Source organism: Rhinolophus hipposideros (assembly GCF_964194185.1).
Source record: "Rhinolophus hipposideros genome assembly, chromosome: 12".
NCBI classification, from domain to species: domain Eukaryota; kingdom Metazoa; phylum Chordata; class Mammalia; order Chiroptera; family Rhinolophidae; genus Rhinolophus; species Rhinolophus hipposideros.
In genome coordinates this window covers 33992558-34014362 of record NC_138058.1, presented here as the reverse complement: position 1 = coordinate 34014362, position 21805 = coordinate 33992558, and the positions used below count along the sequence as shown (strand labels likewise).

General features: G+C 32.9%; 1 protein-coding gene across 5 annotated transcripts in view; it reads right to left on the bottom strand.

The window, feature by feature from the left end:
• The window catches only part of USP34 (ubiquitin specific peptidase 34), a 214361-nt gene that overhangs the window by 93475 nt on the left and 99081 nt on the right, over nt 1-21805 (bottom strand). For all 5 annotated transcript variants that reach the window (XM_081069154.1, XM_081069153.1, XM_081069152.1 and 2 more), the window contains 9 exons: nt 16487-16569; nt 13881-14035; nt 12618-12731; nt 10954-11053; nt 10613-10772; nt 7786-7912; nt 7544-7691; nt 451-551; nt 30-239 (listed from right to left, as the gene is read on the bottom strand). In XM_081069154.1, the coding sequence (XP_080925280.1) occupies nt 30-239; nt 451-551; nt 7544-7691; nt 7786-7912; nt 10613-10772; nt 10954-11053; nt 12618-12731; nt 13881-14035; nt 16487-16569 (1198 nt within the window). The remainder of the gene's footprint in view (nt 1-29; nt 240-450; nt 552-7543; nt 7692-7785; nt 7913-10612; nt 10773-10953; nt 11054-12617; nt 12732-13880; nt 14036-16486; nt 16570-21805) is intronic.

The window sequence follows — 21805 nt, the reverse complement described above, 5'->3', positions numbered from 1 at the left end:
ACTTTGTGAAAATGAAACAATATAGTCACCTCACTATCTTCCACTGCCACTTTTCCTGAGGGTGGTTTAAATGATGCAAGCATCTCTAATAAATCAAAAAGAGTAGTTAAATGAGGTTCTTGTAAAAGCAAAAGCATTGGAATGTTGTCCTTCTGAGGGGGTGGTAGGCAAGATGCTGGTAGCTGAACACCCTCCCCTTTCCGTTCTCTCCTCGGTGCACCCAAAGATACAAATACCATCTGTTAAAAACAGGAGCAATAAGAGAAAAAAGCAACACATAATTAGACAAATCAAGTTTTTGATGTAATACATCTCTTAAGTATAAAATAACTTCATTTACAATTTTAATATAACAAAAGCAATAAGAACTATTTTTGAACTATACCTTCGACGATTCCACTATTGACTATGTCAATAGATGATTAAAACTCAAACCACATTTATGTGTACCTGCATATCCTTAAAACCAAGCTCATGAAGTGCTTTTTCATCATAATCTGTTGTTAACTCATGTCCAGACGAAATCATCCTGACAGGTCCCATAAGGCCTCCTTTAAAAAGAGGGGAAAACACAAGTGAACATTTTATGAGTTAACTTATTTGCTGACACGAATACATAATTATAGCAATTAATTGGACATAATTAATTGGACATTAAGCTTAAATATAATTCTTGAGCAAAGTAGATACAGTATGGGGATGGCCGGATGGTTAGTTGGTTAGAGCGCGAGCTCTGAACAACAGGGTTGCAGGTTTGATTCCCATGTGAGCCAGTGAGCTGTGCCCTCCACAACTAGACTAAAGACAATGAGTTGCCAGCCACTGAGCCCCAAGATGGGCGGCCGCTGAGCCTCCAGAGAGGCGACTGGGTGGCTCAGTGGGTTAGACTGTAAGCTCTCAACAACAAGGTTGCCGGTTCAATTCTCGCATGGGATGGTGGGCTGTGCCCCCTGCAACTAGCAACAGCAAATGGACCTGCAGCTGAGCAATGCACTATTGAGGCTCAATGCACTATTAATCCCTTACTCTCCTTTATCTTTCTTAAAGCACTTACTAGCATCTGACATTATATATTTATCTGTCTCTCCTCCATTAAAAAAAAAAAATCCCAGTTCCACAAAGGCAGAGATGGTATTAGGTTCACAGATGTATTCTCAGCAATAGAACATAGCAGATATTCAAACTGTTTAATCCATGATTGTTTTTAAAAAAGAAAATGCTTGATTGATTAAGCAAAATGATAAAACATCTGAATAATAAAATTTAATAACATTTTATTTAAGTTTATTACCATAATGTGGAAAAACTTTACTGGCTGGGCAGTAAACACTATTTTCTGGAATGAGTAAAGCAGGGCTACTGCTTTGCATAAAGACACGTAACATCTCAAATTACCTTTTCCCTCCACTCATAAATAAGAAAACTCCATCAGATGTTATTTCAAACACCAAGAGGGAAAATGGGTTCTTCCAGTAAGATTCATTTTGGCAATTTTCCATATGTACAAATGTTGTGCAACAAAATTGCTATTTATTGTATAGCAAATCTATCACTCTTTCCCTTTTCATTATTTCTAAGCCTAGAAATCTTGGCCCTCACAATGGTTTGATATTCAATCCTTTTTCTTCCGCATTATCCTACATTGCAGTGGGGGAAAAACGGACACTTTAAGTCCATCCTGAATGAGAGAAGTGAGGTTTTTCTTTTCTTTCTGCCCCCAAATTAAATATCATGTATTAATGTGTTTTTTTATCTATCCTGTTATTCACTTAACAATTCTTCACCAAACTCATATTGTAGTTTTTAAATGTTTAATAGCTAGTACTGAAATTCATCTCTCTAAAATATATAATTGCTAACCTTTTTCAAACTTTATAAACATTATAAACATAGACCTAAGAAGCTGAATCCACCCCAGAGTACATAAACACAAAGACACAAGGCACTTCAATAATCAACCCTTTTGGGTTTTCCTTTCAGAACTTCATATACTGCTTGGTTTAGTCACACTGTTTATTTATTATTCAGAGTAATTTCATCAAATTTAAAGTAATTCCATTAAGATTTTAGGTAGAATATATTAAGAAATAAATTAACTTGCATCTTTACAAAATATTTTACCAACATGCTAGGTATATCCACTTAAGTGTTCATTTATGTATCTCAGAAAGTTTTATTCTCATATAATTCCACGAAGACCTCACGTTAAGATTACCCTAATATTTTTTCATTGCTAACCAGCACTTGATTTCTTTAGTTTCCTATTCATGATTATATTGCCCACAAATTATAAGTTCCCTCTTCTGGTACTTATCCAAATCATTTTATATAATACAAAACTAAAAGAAATATGAATGTTTGTAAAGCATAATGTTTCTTAAGGAAAATATTGGCAATTAGATGAACCGAAACTCTACATTAAACTTTTAATACTTTGGTAGAGTTTAATTAACTGTGTTTTCTACCTTACTGAGATAATCTAATATAATCTATGACTGTTGATATTTTATAATATTGAGATAGAAACCTCCTGGTTGTGATGAATTGTAAGGTAATATAGAGCTGCTTTTCTTCCTAGTTTGTTAGATATTCCAAGCACATATAACTTTGTACCAAAATAGAACTAAGATGGCTAAAAGTTTATTTAGGATTTTGGATTCAGATGTGAGGTAGGCCGACACACAGTATATATTACATATTAATTTTGACTACAATGGTTAAATTGGCCTTTACAATTAATTGAGCAGTTTTATTTTACTACTTTTGAAAGGGTATTTTTTAATATAAGATTTTCTTATTCCTGAACAGTTCTGGAAAGAGTTAAAAATTTCTTAATCTTGATGCAATTAATGTTTCAAAACAAGAAAAGGAAACAAGAAGTCTTTAAAACTCTTAGGTGATGATTGTTATATTAAACAAACACATTATCTAATTTTACCCTGTGAAACTCCAATAACACCAATTTAAAAAATTTTACAAACATCTGACAGAGAAGAAAAGGGAAGAGACAATACAAACCCAAGTTTGCAAGCTGGAAATCAAATGAACTTGTGGTAACTAGTACGACCACCAAAAGATAAATCCTAAACCAGAGATAAATTAATAATCTATAATCTGATTTACATAGATTTGGCAAAGGAGCATGATGTGCACCTGGTAAAGGTGGAAGGAAGAAGGGGAGAGGGCAAAAAAGATAAAAAGAGAAGGAAAATAGAAAGAGGAGAAAAATAGTATTTCAGTGATCTGTGAGACATTAATGAAAAGTCTAGTATACATTTAATTAGAGGCCCAGAAATTCAGGTGAGGGGAAAAGGAAACAAAAAATTTTTGAAAAAATATACAACTGTTAACCTTTTTCAGATTCGATAAACATTATAAATACAGACCCAAGAAGCTGAACTAAAACCAGCCTGCAGAAAAAGGCAAAAGGCTCATCAATAATCAAAGTGCTAAAAATAAATATCAAAGAAAAATCTTTAAAACCAACCACAGTTGAAAAAACATACACTGTATACAACGGATGAAAATAAGAAAAACCAGACTTTAGGACATAAACTTTGCAAGCCAAGTGATAACGGGAAAACATTTATAAAGTCTTGAAAGAAACTTCTTAACCTAGAAATCTATACCAGTGAAAATATTCTTCATAAACGAAGGAAAAATATTATTTTTCCCCAAATAAAATCTTGAGAAAATTCATCACCATAAGACCTTACAGTACAAATATTTTAAAAGTTCATTACAAAGTGGAAAAAGATGAAATGAAATGTAAATTTTCATCTATACATAGAATAAAGAATGCCAGAAATGGTTTAAAAAAAATGGTAAAAGAGGGTAAAAGAAGAGATGAGACTAACAGAAAAACACTATGATAATTAGGTAAACATTTTAATTAAAATGCAGGTACCGTCAGCTTGGATTTAAAAAGATCCACAATGAAGGGAAAAAAATACCAGTATCCCAAAAATAGGAGCATTCAGAGAACAAAAATACAGATGTTAGATATTAATAGTGTAACAGCATAAACGAAAAACTCAAAAGAAAGGTTGCAAAATAAAGTTGAGAACATCTCTAAGGAGGGTGAGTTAAAACTCAAAGAAATGACACATAAGAAAGAAAAATAAATTAGGAATTGTCCAAAAGATAATGTTAGATAATAAACAATTTCTAAAAAAAGACATGATAAAATAGAAAAAGCAAGAAATCAATCAATTTAAGAAAAATCCCCCAAACTTAAGTTGCCAGACTAAAAGAGCCCATACCTAAATGCTAAAGTACCCATCATAATTGTTGAAAACAGACTCATTCTCAGGCCAAGTATTGTTAAATTTCAGAACACTACGAGCAAGAAGATTTAGCGCTACCAGCAAAAAAAAAAGTAGCGTATGTAAAACATCAGAAATCAAAATGGCTTCATAATTCTAAACAGCAACAATAGAAAAACATAATACAGCAATACTTCTAAAATTCTGAAACAAAATTATGTCCAACGTACAATTCTATACCCAATTCAAATTACCATGTAAGTATGAAAACAGGAGAAATACTTTTGACCATTCAAAGAATCAAAAACTTTACTCCATCAACCTTCTTTCAAGAAGCTACTGGACGACTGCACTGTACTCCAGCAGAAAAATAAAAAACAAAAAAGTGAACCAATAAGGAAGGTATGGGATACTGGAAACAAGATATTCAACATAGCAAGAAGAGAATTACCAGGAGGGTAACGAAGGATATCCTACTGTTGTGCACCAAACTTGGAGGACAGTCAGTAGGATCGGTGTGAAGAGAGAAATGCATTATTGACAGCCAATCATGACTAAAATCCCTGCTATCTGTGTAATATTTTCTCTATCTGAGGAAAGAATGATGAGTGAACCTGGCCAAGATTCTTATCTGTACCTGGATTGTCTTTACATATGCTAATGAAGTTTCTATTCTTGTCTCTATGTCCAACTGCTTGAATCAGCAAAAGACATTCATATCATCAAGGAAGAAATTCTACTTTGATCTCCTGAAAACTAAAGTAGGTCATGGAAAGATTAGAAAAACACACCAGACACACACACACACACACACACACTGTATTTCTGTTGGCTATTCCTATTGTTGTAAATATTATAGCACTGAGATAAGTCTTGAATGTGCCAAGACCTGTATTTGAGAACGTTCTCACTGATATCTTCCGATGAGGCTTTATAACCTTTGGAGAAGGTGAAAAGTATATTCTAGCTTAATTTCTTCTGTGATCCTCGTGGCCATATTCCCTCTTTTCCTTAATCCTTCAAGTTTGTGCTTGCTTATTTGTTTTACAAAACTAAATACACTGTTCAGGAATATGTCTACAAGAGTTAAGATTCTGAGCAAAGAAATAAAAAAACTCAGAGCAAAAAAATAATAAACTAAAAAATCAAGAGTGTTAAGGGGAAGTAGAAAAGATAATATTAGGGAGGGATACACAAGTACCTTCTAACAATGTTCCAGTTCTTAATATAGGTGGTAGGGACATAGGTGGTTTTCTTCTTATGACTATTAATACTCATTTTATGTTCTTCATGTACATTTCAATATAACAAAAGCAGTAAATTTTGATCTGAAAATTCCTTAACTAGGTATTTAGCCAACATATATATACATATGTATATGAATATTCTCTGAAGCATTATTTGCAATAGCAAAAGAGTGGAAACAACCTAAATGTCCATTAATAGAGAACAGGTAAAATAAATCACGGTGCCACCTTATTACAGATTATGTGAATTTTAAAAAGAATGAGGTGATTTTCTATATGCAATATGCACTAACATGGAATTTTCCCTATGAATGTTAAGCATTATAAGCAAAGGGTAGAAGAGTATAAATCAAATGCTACCAGTTATGTTTTGTGTGTGTGTATGAATATTCTTACATTGTATCTTGTTATCTTTTGAAGGGTATGTAACAAACCAATAACCAGGTTTGCCTCAAGAAAAGGAAAGTGAGTGGTTTAAAGATGAGGGTAGAAGGGACTTTTCAACATCTATTCTTCTGTACCAAGAATATTAATTATTCAAGAACAAAATGTAAGATTTGCTACTTTAGAAGATACATATGGCTTCACTTTAAGCACAGTGTAGTAAAATCGTTGGCTCCTTACAAAAAGATGCTAAAGAATTATCTGCACATGGGCAGGTAAAAAGTCCTACAAAGAAGCTTTTAAAACTTGAAGATCTGCGGGGGCTCAGGCGGTTAAAGCTCCATGCTCCTAACTCCGGGCCAGCGGGCTCTCAACCACAAGGTTGCCAGCTCGATTCCTAGAGTCCCGCAAGGGATGGTGGACAGCGCCCCCTGCAACTAAGATTGAACACGGCACCTTGAGCTGAGCTGCTGCTGAGCTCCCGCATGGCTCAATTGGTTGGAGCGTGTCCTCTCAACCACAAGGTTGCTGGTTCAACTCCCACAAGGGATGGTGGGCTGTGCCCCCTGTAACTAGAAATGGCAACTGGACCTGGAGCTGAGCTGCGCTCTCCAAACTAAGACTGAAAGGACAACAACTTGAAGCTGAACGGCACCCTCCACAACTAAGACTGAAAAGACAACAACTTAACTTGGAAAAAAAGGCCTGGAAGTACACACTGTTCCCCAATAAAGTCCTGTTCCCCTTCCCCAATAAAATCTTAAAAAAAAAAATAAAAAAATAAAACAAACAAAAAAAACGAAGATCTTTTTTTCCTAAATATTTAGCCAGTTATAATTTCAGACCCCTAAATTATAAGTAAAAAGTAACAGCTTTTACGGTCATTCCTCTGGTTAACTTGTACTGTGTGTTATAGAAAGACATTAAAAATGCACTAGTCATTAACAGTAAAGGAGGAATCAAATATATCTTTCAAGAACACATGAAAAATTTCTTAATATGATACATTTTTGGATGGAAGGGAAGATACACAGGTGGAATTTAAGGGTGCACTACTTTCAGATGCTCCAGAAAAAAACAAAAACAAAATAGATCAAAATGGAAAAAATAATTTAGGGGTAAAATTGGGTACTACCATGTTTCCCCAAAAATAAGACCTAGCCGGACCATCAGCTCTAATGAGTCTTTCGGAGCAAAAATTAATATTAGACCCAGTCTTATTTTAACATAAAACCGGATATAATAAATATAATAAATGTAATAAATATAACATAACATAATAATATAATATACCGGGTCTTTTATTAATTTTTGCTCCAAAAGATGCATTAGAGCTGATTGTCCAGCTAGGTCTTATTTTCAGGGAAACACGGTAAGTAGTATATTAAACTTACACTAATTAGTATTTCCCACATTGCTTATCAAATAACATCCAAAAGTAGAACTTTTTTAGAAAAATGAGGAAAATGTTTGCAAAAAACATATGAAGCAACTATTTCACTCTTGTTTAAGAATCAATGGCACCACACCAATGGTAGGCTAAGGTAGGGGGAAACCATGAACATGGGCATTCTTCAAAGAAATAAAGGTTCAAAGTTGATGTATAACACAACCTAGAAAATACGAAAATTGAACTGTTGAACTTACCAGGAAATTCTCCCTTTCGGCTGCTTTGACCAAACTCCTGAAGCTGAGCTTGTTGATTTATTTGTTCTTTCTGTAAATTTTCATACCAATGAGTTACTTCAGCCCTAAGATCTGCTACCTGGTCACTAGGATACATTTCAATAGTCATCTGAAATATGAGATGCAACCAATTTAAAAATACAAAAAGAACAGATATTTGAACTGGGAAATGTTATCAATTTGGAAACAAACTAAGTAACTACCTTGTCAGGAAGTCCAGCTGGCTGGCATACAACCCTTAGCGGCAGGGACTGTTTGTCACTCAGTGCTTTCAAATGACTACTAATACCAGTGCCTTCAATTTGCCACTGTCTGAGATGGTATGCAAACCTAAAACACACAAAAACCACACATGTCTGAGGTGATATACAAACCTAAAATACACAAACACCACACATAGGAAGGATATCATTTTAAACCTTTTTAATGTTACTGAAGTTTTCACCATTTTACAAAACAAAAAAGCCCACAAAAGATTCTAACACATTTCAATTTACAGCACGAAAATTTAAGTGTAGATTCATTATACTGAATCAAACTTAAATGCATGAATAAATAGCTAAAAACTCTTTAAAAACAGTTTCCAAGAAAAATTACTGAGGAAAAAATAATCCCTTTAAGAATGTTATTTAAAGGGAAGGAGGGGTGGTAACAGACGAAGGAAGAATTCAAAGAAACAAACTAATACAGTAAAAGAAAAGGGAAGCTGTCGTTTCTGCATTCAGAAGAGGAAAAAAGGTATAAGAAGAATTTTTTAGCTATAGAAATTTTTCTAGCAAATATGTTAACCAGCCTAACAGAATGTGAGAGCCAATTCCATGACTGCTAAAATTATAAAATGAATTACAAAAACTTGTATTTCAAAGGACACAGGCATGTAGCATGACACCTCACTCAATATCTGTCAATTTTCTCTGTGATCTTTAGTTGTTGAAGACAGGATCCAGAGTACCTGAATTCAGCTAAGAAAAAAAATTGTCAAAGTCTTATACGAAGCAGCAATTCTGGAATAGAAGGATGGAAGGTAAAGGAATAAATGGACTTGATTTCCTAGAAGTGATCCAATGTCCAGCTTTTATTACGGAGCAAAAAAGTAATCTTAGACAATCTTTTTGGGCCCAATAATTCTTTGTTGGAGGGAGGCCGTCCCATGTACTGCAGAATGTTTATCAGCAGTACCCAATTATACACCAATAGCACCTTCTTCTTCTTTAAACTGTGATAATCAAAAATGTCTCCAGACATTACCTAATGTCCCCTGGGAAACATAACTGATTCCGGTTGAAAACTATAAGATCAGAACATTCTCTTTAAAAAACAAAAAAACGCTTAAAAAAATAATTTTTATTTACTCTCGTTATATAGCATATACAAACATGTAATCACTTTATATTTTCATTCTACAAATTTTAGGCAATTTTAAATTAGTAGTAGCACTAAGCACATCAACCACTTGAAATTGTACAATAATACTGCACAAGGATTTGCATGAAATTACCTAAGTATATTATTAAACTAGCTCTTTAAGGGTTTTGAATATTCCGTTGTTTCCTAGTTTCTCTACTTGCCACCCACAAAATATGTATACAAATTATTTAACACCAACATTAACGTTTAGCGTAAAACATAAAAAATTACAAAGATTTCTATTTTTTCATGAGAGAAAAAAATAGTACATCGGAGAAGGGATTTTTTTTTAATTAAATGAAATTCATGAAATTTATAAAAGTATCACTGAATCCTAAAAACAATTTATTCTGAAATAATTTCTAAATATGTACTTATTTTAAAAACACTGGTCACATTGTATAAGGACTACGGGTTTGAACCAACAGGTTTTTTTTTGGGGTTTGTTGTTTGTAGACCCTGCAGCATATCCCTATGGAAGAATTTGGAATTTGGAAGAATATATTTATAGTATCATTGATAATAATTATCTCCACTAGGAAGAGATAGATTACAACAACTTTTATTGTCTGTAATATTATTTTAGTGTTAATATGAGTATGTATTAATTTTATATTCATTTGAATAAGACATCACATTTACTTATTTATTTTTATTTCTTAAAGTGGTGAAAGTTCCCTGGCATTGTGAAGTTTCTTTCCAAAAATCTCTAGAGTTCCTTTACACATTCTTTGAAACCACAAGGAATTATTTAAGTAGAATTTCCACAAATTGCAACCATAACCAAAATAAATAATTTTGCAATATCCAAATGTTTTAAATTATGGAGCCATGTTACTTATAAGTAATGTGTAAATATCTTTGTTATTCAATATTTCCTGATATTTTAAATCAAATGTCAATAAATATCAATTGTATGACTTCATTATCAAACTAAGCTCTGAAATTGTTATTAATTTTAACAATTTTTTCAACAGTTCTTTGTATTTTTACATTTACTCATGATTTTTAATTAACACAATTTCTTAATTAAAACTATCTACTCACCTTTCATTTCAGTCGATATATTCATAAATGTTAATTTGCTTTATTTCTGTATTACACAGGGTATGTCTAAATTAATTATACAGATATTCATTAACACAGAATTTTTTGATCATGTTTCCATGGTAAATGGAAATTCAAAATTAAAATACTGTCTCCTAGTCCAGGAAGAAAAAAAAAAAACAGGAAATGAAACAAACTCAACTTGGTTCAACTATGAGAAATTATTTGATGTTCTTGGCGAGGATTGTCTTGGTAATGATGTTCTGCCTTTTCAATCATAGTAACACTTTCTTAGAGATGGAATTCTGTCTAGAAATTCTTTTCATGCATATCTTCTTAGAGTCTAATATTTTTATAGCTCTGCAATATTTACCAAGTAGCTATATTTCCTATTATATAGCTAACTGGGACATACTATGAATAAAAATTACTTCTCATATTAGCCCTTCATTTCTGGTTAAGTTACGCTTTTTACCTGCCCCCCAAAAAACCTCTAGTTTAAGAATACTTTTAGGCATGTTGGCAATAAAACCTGAAATTTATTCTAATAAACTGGTATAAAAAAAAAAAAATTACCTTCTCCTAAATGCTTCCAGGTGTGTCTTCAGCATAAGAAGTCCTCTTTCTATAACAGTGAGACTTGAGTGTGATTCCTGCTCAAGACTGCTAGAAGCTATCATAAGACTCTCCATACATTTACTAATAAATTCTTGTTCCTTCTCCAAACCCGTTTTACCTGAAAATCAGATGTTTAGATATGTGTATCAATCTTATGTTCTTGTTTTGCTATATTAAAGAAGTGAACTGCTAAAAAAAAAAAAAAAAAAAAAAAAAAAGAAGTGTACTGCTAAACAAAAATTTTTCACATAAAAAAATCAGACAATATTTCCTATCAGACAATATTTCAAATCACTCACCATTAATGTAATAGGAGTTAATATACTGGATAGCTGCTCGACTGACATCACCAGACTGTGCTCTTAAAGCAATGCCCCAAAATTGGTCCATACCACAAAGCTAAGAAAGAAAAGTATGACAAAGTCTGTAAATTTTATTTGTCAAACAATGTAAATAAGACTGAAGTAACAAATTTAAAAGTCATACAATATCCAAGAGTTTTAATAACCTATAAAGGGTTTAAAAGGTAATTGCTGTTACTCAGTTATTAAATAACAATAAAGAGGATAACGTCCTTTGAAATTTCCTCAATTACTGAGATACACCTTTACTGATTCTAAAAATACTTATTTATAAAACAGCTGACTACACACACACACACACACACACACGTTTAACAACTCAAAAGTTCTAACTACATAGTGGCAAAAAGTACCAAAAACATGCTACAAAGGAATAAATAAAAACAATGCGCACATATTTATTAGCATAACAATGCTTTCATCCAACTTGTTACTGCTTTCAGGTATTCACAGAAAATTTTAAAAATATATTAACCCAAACAGTCGCTTAAATTTATGTTAACTATGAGATGACAAAGAGAATGTTTTCACTGAAAACTATAGAAAAACTGGAGAGTGAAAGTTCTCAGAAGTTGGGCAGGGTGAAGAAAGATATCCTTCTGACAAGTGACTGAACTTCCTTAGTGTTTGTATCATCTACTTAACAAGCAGTATTATCTCAAAATTAGAGTTTGACTACTTCTTAGGCAAAATAAGATCTGTCTGGTTGTGTGAAACTACCAAATTGAAATTTATCATAGAGTAATTTCAAAGTAAGAGTTAGGATCAAAAAAAATAACAAAAAATACCACTATTCAAACAAGAAAAGAAGGTAAGAAGATACTATGAAAGTATTCCAGATATAATTAAAAGTATTCTTTACACATCGGTTTTCTCTACCTTTCTCCTTAAAACACAATACCAGCTTCTGAAGAAAATTAATGAAAAATGTTGAGTGGACATCACATAAATCAAAGATATTATTAATAAACTGGAATGTCCAATGAGGATGACTTTCAAAAAATAGTCTGTGTTAGGAGAGTCTAGGAAAAATGCATTCAACAAAACCTACCAGCCACCCAACTAGGCAAATGGAACTCTACGCCAGAAAGATTAGCAATTTCAGCTAATGAATTGATCGTATGCCTCATGATCAGAAATAATGTAGGTAGATTCTATTCCAGAACAGAAGTTACCAACAGAACTCTGGATTTGCCTAAGAGCAAGTAAAATCCTGGCCACAATGAATGGCATAAAAATCAGATTTTAGACCAATCAACCTTCTAGGTACTTGACAAAACTTGATTATACGATCTAAGGGCAGGTAGGGGACTAAAAGAACATTGAGATGGCCTCTTTTCTATTAATCAAGGAATGTGTATAAGTTTTCATTAAACACCATTCATTATCTTTGGTAATGAAAAAAAAAATCACAAAATTTGTTTTATACAATTTTTAAAAGCCAAAAAAATAAAGCTTTTCAAAACCTAGGAATAAAAGTCTTCATAGTTAGTAAATTCAATGCTTGATAAACTATGTAAGGTAAACCAGTAATCTAATTTGAGGAATATAACAAAAATTCCATAAGCTGACTTAATAAAATGACAAGTCTAAATCCATACCTCAGAGTTTGAACCACCATCATAGGCACTGGTAGCCAATCGAGCCAAGTTACATAGATGCTGAAACAGGTTTAAGCCAGTCATGCTAATCGTTTCAGGTTTTAGCTGGGGCATCTTTAAAAAAAAAAATGTTTTTAAGCTAGTTTAGTATGGTAATTAGCAGATTTTACTTTATTAAATTTAACAACAGATTTAAATTAACAAACTTAATTTTACTGAAAACATTATAAAAAGAAATACATCAGCTCAGATTTTCAGTAATAATTTTTAAAACTAAAATACATAATAATGTAATGAAAATTTTATTCAGGTCATAATTGAAACATATCTGATGTTTCAATTTTTTAGATGTACATAGACTCAAGTCAGAGAAAAGGAATACAAATTTTTTTTATCATTTTTATCATTTAACATGCACATTTATGAGATGTATAGCTACATGTACAGTTTGTATGTAAATCAGGGCTTGAAATTAAAATACCTGAAACTCTATTTATAGCTTTGTCTTGGATCTATTAAGTGATTTAATTTACATGTACTAAAACTCATTCATATACACTCAATTCTACCATGGAGACGTTAGAGGAGCTTGAAAGCCTTTATATTTTCAAAAAATAAAAAATAAAAATTAGCTGAATGCTTTATCTTCGATGTGTCAAAATTCAGATGGAAAATTATCACCTGAACCAATTGCTGCATCTGATAAAAGACAACAAAAATTGGACAGAAGAGTATCTTTAATATTATCATGACATCTTCCTAAAAATGCCTTCCCAGGAATCTATGAAAAAAATCTGAAGACTGGCTTCTATCTGTCAGAAGACTGGCCGAAAAACCACATCATTTAATTAAGAAGAGTCACAGAACACTGCTTTACTCTAGTGGGTGTGGGCACCACTCCTGAAAATGTAACTGCAACGTTATTAATGATTTAAAAAATAAACACCAAACTCCCCACATTTCTTATTAGTGTTTGCCTGAAGAGTTATTCTAATTATTGTCAGTTGAAGTACTTTAGCTAAGGAACAGAATATTTTTGTATACACAACTAAGTATTCATTGTGATATAAACATTGTAGAGGACAAATTAAAACAGTAAGTGGCAAAAACTATGTAAGGAGAGCTGAAAAACTACATTTGTCTATTTTTTTAAAAAACTATGTCAGAAGAGGAACAACTGAACATCAGAGTTTATATTTCAAGAGGTAAAAAGGAAACATGGAATAACAAATAAACAATAAAACTGTCAAGAAATAATATTACCTTCTCCAAGAAAAGATGTTTGTAGGTTTCCATTCCCATAGCATGTTGATCTTTACTTCGAACTTGATTTAAAAACCAATGGAGTGCATCATCATAACACTCAGAATCTTCGACTAAACAATGCCATAAAATGTCGACTTGCTCTAAACTTAACCCTAGATAAAAATTACAAATTTTAAATCATACGTTCGGTACATACAACATTTTGATCCTAATTCAATGTACTAGAAGCACTAATATACCTAGAAAGATAAAGGAGATATTTTGTAGCATTTTATTAAAATAATTTTGTTAAGAGATTTCACAAAATTTATGCTTTTAAAATGTAGTTAAATATAATCCATATATAAATTATCTAAAAACATACAACTAACATAGTATCCTAGAAGAGTCATTTAGTCTGGAAAATCATTCTCCCTAAAATATGAACATATCAGTGCATTACAGTAAAAATGATTAAGGTAAAGTAATCCCAAATGTTGAGGAGCAGTTCTAAAGTTTAAGGGTTAAAAATAGATTACCACATTCAAAGTTCATTCTATGCACATCGGAGATAAACAATACATGCTAATAAACATTCTTTTTGTAAACTACGAAAGAAAGGATACTTACAGCGAAAGAGAACCAACTACCTAAAGCAGAGAACCAACTACCTAAAACAGATTTTATACATCAGGGGATACAATTAGGTGGGAAGCCAAATGTAATGAGATAAAATCTGTATGGTACTTTGAACCAAGTATTAAATAATTCCAAAATGTGGAGGAAGGAAGTCAGAGAGCTATTCAAAGACAAGAGAAGGCATTACAGGCAATCACAAGTCTCAATGTGGACAAATGGACAATCTAAAAGGGTAAAAATAAAAGCATCACGGATTTCTACAGTATGTCATCAGGGGTTCCAAAGCCTGTGGTTGCTCCCCCGAATCAGAAGGGATTTGACGGTATGACAGATTCATAAGAAACCTCTGAAAAGTAGATGAGATCCAGAATATGGAAAAACATTGCAGAAAATACTTACTTAAAGGCAATACCAGTCTAAAGAGTCAGAATAAAAAAATAGTATATTATCAGTTTCTCACAGAAATAGTTAATGAATAGATTATTTGCTCTAAGAAGAACTTATGCCAACTTGTTGCTGCCCAACTTGGGAGCCAACATAAAAAAACCAGAAACAAATTTTAGTGTATATTATAACTTAAACACATTAAGTAATTAAGAAGAGAGGTAAGTGAAGAAAACAGGTAAGAGTCCAAAATATATTATCTAGGTTAATTATAATAAACTGTATGACAAAACAGAAGTGTATTCATAAATGGCTGTTACCAATACACATTCAATAGGCAATGTATACATTTTTGTTATTGTTTTAACTTTATTAAACAAAATATATGTATTGGTATAATGAAAATCAATATTAACTTATTGAATGTATCTTTGGAGTGACCATATTATACCCGACGAGGACTGTGTCACTAAGGGAAGTATAATTATGATGTGGGAGAAGTGAAGTTTTCAATTTGATTTTATCTGGGCAAGAGCTACCGTAAGCCCATAAATGCACAAGGAATCTATACTGTACTTACTGGGATGGGAGCAGCAAAATAAATAATTCATTATTCAAATACAGAGAAGAGTAGTAAACATTTTCTAATGAGAATCTATACTGAGCAAACATGCTGACTATTTTGGTTTGACTTTTCCATGTATAGGATGGTGTTTTTATATTTTATACTATTTATTTCCCATATGGTATCCATAATAATGGTTATGATAAATGACCTAATAACACGAGACACCAGTTTTCTATAAAAAACAGGAGTCTTCATTTTGAAATCTGGTATCACAATGTTAGTGGCATTTGTTACAAATAGCTTGACTTGAAGAATAAATTATAGACTCCATCTCTAGCATAGATACGGACTTAAAGGAGTCATCATGATGCCTCTCCGGTTAGTAAGACACTCATCAGTTTGACTATGTTAACATAGCTAAAGAAAGAGGAAGTCCTTACAAATGAGGTTTTTGGACATGCACACTGAAAAAGAAATGTGTGGAGAGTGAGAGCTAATACAATCAGTCTAGCAAGAGAAAAGGAGTTCTGGCCAAAAGAACCAATCTTGTTTCTCTCTTGTGAGAACATCTAGCATGTGGGTTTGGACACAGTCCACACTGAATATGCCAATCAATCTCTATTTTTTTTTAAAGTTAATGGTTAATGAGATTGAGTTTGAGATTAATCTAAATAAAACTAGGGTCTTCTAAATCTTTCTATCACCTATGAAACCAAGCAATTTTGGGTAAGATTAGTCCCAATATGTAGACAGTGGCTGTTTCCAAATGGGGTGATAGGAAGATTCTTTAATCAAAGGTAATAAAAGAAATGCAATCATCCCAATGTGATATGTTCTCCTGTCTCAAATATTTTGTTCTTGAAATGAGTAGTTTATTCACTGAAGAATATGTCAGGGTCAGTAAGGAGACATCCATTATTGAGAATGATTTAATCACTACAGAAATCTAAAGGCATGAGTATGTTTAACTAGACCCTTCTTCAAGAATCATACAGATCTAAACACTGATTAAAATACCGATTAAAAAACTTACTGAAATGATCAGGTGATCCCAAAGTTGAAAACACACAAGTCAAGAACTGAAGTCGAACTTGAACTTCAGCACTATGGCTGTACCTATATTTAAAAAGTCATTAAAGTAATTAACTGAAAGATCTTATTTCTTAATTAATCTTAAAGATTTACTGGTTCTAATCTTAAATTATACCAAAGAAGTAAAATTCCATTTTCACAACTCATAATTATTAAACATTTTAATTAGATAATTTTTATTACACAAAAAAATGGTCATAAAGCCAAATTTTATGTTTGAGATTTATGTTATTTAATAAATTATAAAAATCTGTAAACTACTAGAAAACATACTTTCAAATTAGATGAGAAAGTACATAAGAACTCAACAGTGGAACAAAATATGTCATTTAGAAATTATGTAATATGCCCATAAATTACAAGTTAACAAAAATCTATATCTCTATCTAGAAATTGCATGTTTCATTATCACTGTCGCTCCAGTGATGTAACGATATCACTTAAACAAGAAACTCTAATAAAATATTTCCACAATCAGCGGAGGATACACAACTGACATTTTTTAAATGTTATTTCAAATCTAAATAATTATAATTCTAAATAATTATATCTAAATAATTATAATTCATGTGTACAAAATTCAACGGTTATGTAAAAGTTGCTTTGGAAGCTTAATAAGTAGGTGGTTTTACATGGTTGTCTGGGAATTCAGTTTGTAGGCATCTGCAAAGAAACAACATTTTAAAAAGCAAGTGTTGGTCTATGGGAGAGGAAGCGTAGGAGATGCGTCTGAAGCTGTGGACAGGGGCCGTATTGTGGCCAGCCTGAATGTCAGAAGAATTTGGTACTGAGCTGGATGGAAGTCAATGAAGGGTACTGGGGAAAGAGGAGGCTAATGATCAGGTTTCCATTTTAGGATTCTTTTAGCAACCCTGTGAACTGCATATTCAACTGTGATTATCACAACATTCTAGTCTGTAAGCATCTGAGCACTCAGTCAATGAGACTAAGCCACTCATGAGTTCTTATCTCTGTTACAAATCAAAAGGCTACTGTTTCCCCAAAAATAAGACCTAGCCGGACAATCAGCTCTAATGCGTCTTTTGGAGCAAAAATAAATTATAGTAAAATAAGACCGGCTCTTATATAATAGTCGGTCTTATATTAATTTTTGCTCTAAAAGACACATTAGAGCTGATTGGCGAGGTCTTACCTGTTGGGGAAACACGGTAGTTGTGAACGAACTGCCCAAATTACTTTGCCAACAAAAGACAGCAGCAGCCTGAGCTCTGATCTTTATGCCAGCTTAGAGTCTTCAAAAGTACAAATAATCTTCAAGTACAAAGTTTTAAAAGCTTCCCCAAATTAACTGCCTTCAAAAATTACATTAAATTCACTGGTGAAGTTTAAAGATAAGGATTTTTAAAAATTGAGTTTGCTGGCTGTATACCTTTACTGTTCTTTACTGTCTCTCATATTAATGTTGGCAAAAAAAAATATATTAACATTTGCCTCATTTTTGTTGCAGTACCCTCTATGAAGATGAAAGTACATGTGGAAAACTGGCTGGGGGTGGGAAACACAGCAAGCAACCTACAGACTAGAAAGCTATTCAAATAAAATTCAAAACAGCTATTAACAGCTTCTCGTCCTTTTACTAAAAGGACTGATTTTGTAGCAGAGGTCTTGGGGTACAGGTTCAAATACAAATTCTATCATCTGTCAGTTCTATGATTTCAAGTTGGTTACTATACTTCTCTGAGCCTGAGTCTAGGGACATTGGTCACAGACAAAAACGGGGAAAAAGTCTTATCCTTTACAAAGTGCTTTTATTTCCCGGAAACTTCCTTCCTCTATATTTGAATCTCAGAGAGGAACCCAAAACCCTAGAAGGTTGGATCCAGTCCCTTTGTCATCCTTTCTTCACCTTCCACAGAAGAACCACTGGCTCCACATTTCAAAGTACTCTGTCTGCTCCCTTAGGGTTCTGTTCGCTGCTGAAATCAGCAGCCAGGAAATCTTGGGTGATGCAAAACAAAGATGATATCTGACAAGTTCTCATGGGCTTCTCCCTGGCTTTTGACATTATAGGAAATACAGGACAAAAATAATCTTCCCACAAACATGAAACTTTAGTAACAAACTAATGCCTTAAAAAAAAATTGTTTTCTTTGTAGCCTCAATGCTGACACAGGCAGGATTTTCTCTAGAGGCCACTGGATTCAAGAAATATGTCCATTTGGAAAGTAAAAGCTTTCATGCCACAAGAATCTTTTTGTCCTACGTGAAAATCTTAGAACTTGGCTATTATAATCCCCACTGAACAAATGGAAAATAATATGCCACAAACTCATAAAGTCAGTATGCTTTACCAAAGAATAACAAATGTACAACTCTGTTTTGCCTGAAGGAACAAGGTAGTTATACCAAAACAGTCCAGACATTTCTGTTCTAAAGTTTTATTCTTCTACAACACTAGGCAATAAGGCAGACTAGAGGATGGGAAGGACACTCTAGGATACCCTAGCAAAGTATAAAATTCATCTCCAACAAGCTCCCCTCCTCTATCTTTTTCACCACAGGAGCCATGCTTGTGTGAGGCTCCACTTCTGGTTCCACTAACCAAGTAAGCAACTTGCCCATAGCCAATACTGCAAACAACCAAGTTTCAGACCTGTGTTCATTTTTTTGCACTTAATGTTGTTCTTTTTGAGGATGATTTATCTATGTCTTCCAGTATCCTTGCTTAAGCATCCCTTCCCTGTTTTTCAAGCCCACAGACTTGTGGCGACGGTGGGAGCTCTTTAGTAACTTATGGTCTACAGAGGGCGCCAAAAAAATGTATACACTACTAACAATTGTCACCCCAATAAATTTTTTTTAAAAATGTATACACGTTTTAAGACAGGAAAACAACTACTAAAATTGTAATACTCAATATTACAAAAGATTAACAAAAGATAACAAAAGTCATGTTTGACTTCTGCAATTACAAGAGATGCTCAAAATGGTTACCATCAGCGTCCAGACACTTGATTACGGCGAACTACTGCTTAAGCAACGTTGACCAGTGTCCACTTGTATACATTTTTTGGGCAACTCCCCCCTCCCCGTATTTCTCTATTGACAGGTAACTTGAATTCTGTCTCCTAAAAATGCTGAAAATGTGGGTCGTCTATGGTTTAATTTCTTCTCCTTGTAGATCTTATGGCTTTTTAAAGAGGATGTGTGGAGATGCTCTGATTCAGGAGGCCACAACTGTCCTTGATATCTGCTTCAAGAAGAATAATGAAAAGAGAACCCAGGCGATGAAGAACACTTAGAATTTTAACAGGATTTAAAGAGACTGCATCTTGTGTAGCGGTAGCTATACGTGAAGCTATGGAATAGAGTAAATTTAAGGATATCTCTCAGAATAATTTGATAGGCTTGTAGAACGGGAGACCTTAAGAAATCATTGAAAAATAAAACGGGAAATGTTGGCTGAGTTTAGATTTTAGAGGGCCCAAAATAGTGGGCTGAAGAAACTGAAATTTATTTTTTAAGCAGTGAGGATTCTGAAAGGGCTAAGAGGCAAGTTTCTTGTTTGTTTTAGGCAGATAACTACAATTTATAGATAACCTACTTGTCAGATGCAATTTATTAAATTATTTCATTTAATTCTTACACAAATTGGTAAATAGTTGGAATTTATTAGAGAGGTAAACAACTGAAATAAGTTCAGAACAATACTCATAATCTAAATCTAAGTCTGTAAGATTCTTAAGCCCATGTGCTTTCCAATAATACCATATTGCCTTCCTAATTTAATAAGGATAAGGGATCGACAATCACAGGGGCAGATTGAGGCAAGAAGACTGATCCAGAGGCTGGTTAAAAGGCTACAACAGTGTTTGTGGAAATGTCAGCTTGATTAAAAAACATGGGATAATGTGGTTGCCAGGGGCTGGAGAGAGGGGAAAATAGAAAATAACTGTTTAACAGGTATAGAGTTTCAGCTTTACAAGATGAAAAGAGTTTTAGGGATGGATGGTGGTGATGATTGTACACCAATGTGAATGTATTTAATACCAATGAACTATTCCCTTAAAAATGGTTAAGATGGTAAATTTTATTTATGTGTATTTTACCACAATAATAAAAATATAAATCTGGGAAAAAAGACATGGGATATGTTCTAACATTAAGAAAACCAGAGGTTAATGACAGTACAGTGTAGCACTCAAGATTACAATTTATAGAAAACAGACTGTCCTGTTTATAAAATGAATTATAGAAACCCTGGGTCCACCACTATTTATAAAATGTATGCCTTGGGCAAGTTATTTACCTCAGAGCTTAAATGTTCTCATTTTTAAAATGAGACTATCTACCTCAAATTGGTTGTTGTATACCTTAAAGTTAAAATTTAATACTTAAATGGTATCTGGCACATATTATCAATGAACACTGGCTATTTTTATCACCATTATTCATGTTTGGAAATAGAAGAATACAAAATAGGTCCAAGTTTTAGGTGACTGGAGGATGGTGGTACTCTGAAGGACATAGTAAAATCTGGAGAAATAAGTGACTTGTGGTGAAAAAAATCAGTGAACTCATTTTTGGAGGTAAGTATGACTTTTCTGAACACTTCTGCAGTCTATTCAGTTTCCATCCATGTGGAAGTTTTCTACGTGGATATTTTCTCAATAAATACTGCATACTCTTTTTCACTCACATGCTGATACTGACACAATACTACTGGTTTCCTCTATTTGGCCAACAGTTCCCACCAATCGACTTACAAGCAGAAACCTTCTGAATTTTACATGTTTATTCTGGGCAGGCATCTCCCTCAGCTATACTACTGACCAATTTCTACCAATTCTTACCCAAAGTCACTTAAATATATCCAAAGTCATATTATATATGTATACATATATATATGTATGATGAAATATTAACTAATTATACCATCACAGGTTAATGTTGATGTATTAATGATGAAATATTAAGCAGTTATACTATCAGTTTTTAAATTTTCTACACATCCTAAACTTTTTAATACTAGTATCCAATTATTATAATAATAAAAGAAAATATTTTAAATTAACTGTGTTAAACATATTTGGAAGTAAATACTTAAAAATTTTAGAATCAACACCCTAATACATTAAGACAAGAAAATATTGATAATTTCTGGGGGGAGGGAGACTACTTTTGATTCCTAAAATCATTGACTTTGAACAGAACTCAAAAGTGAAGGTTAACCAATCCCCAAATTACATAACCAACATATCCCTAAGATTAAGAATTATTTTTAAAAACCTTATAAAAT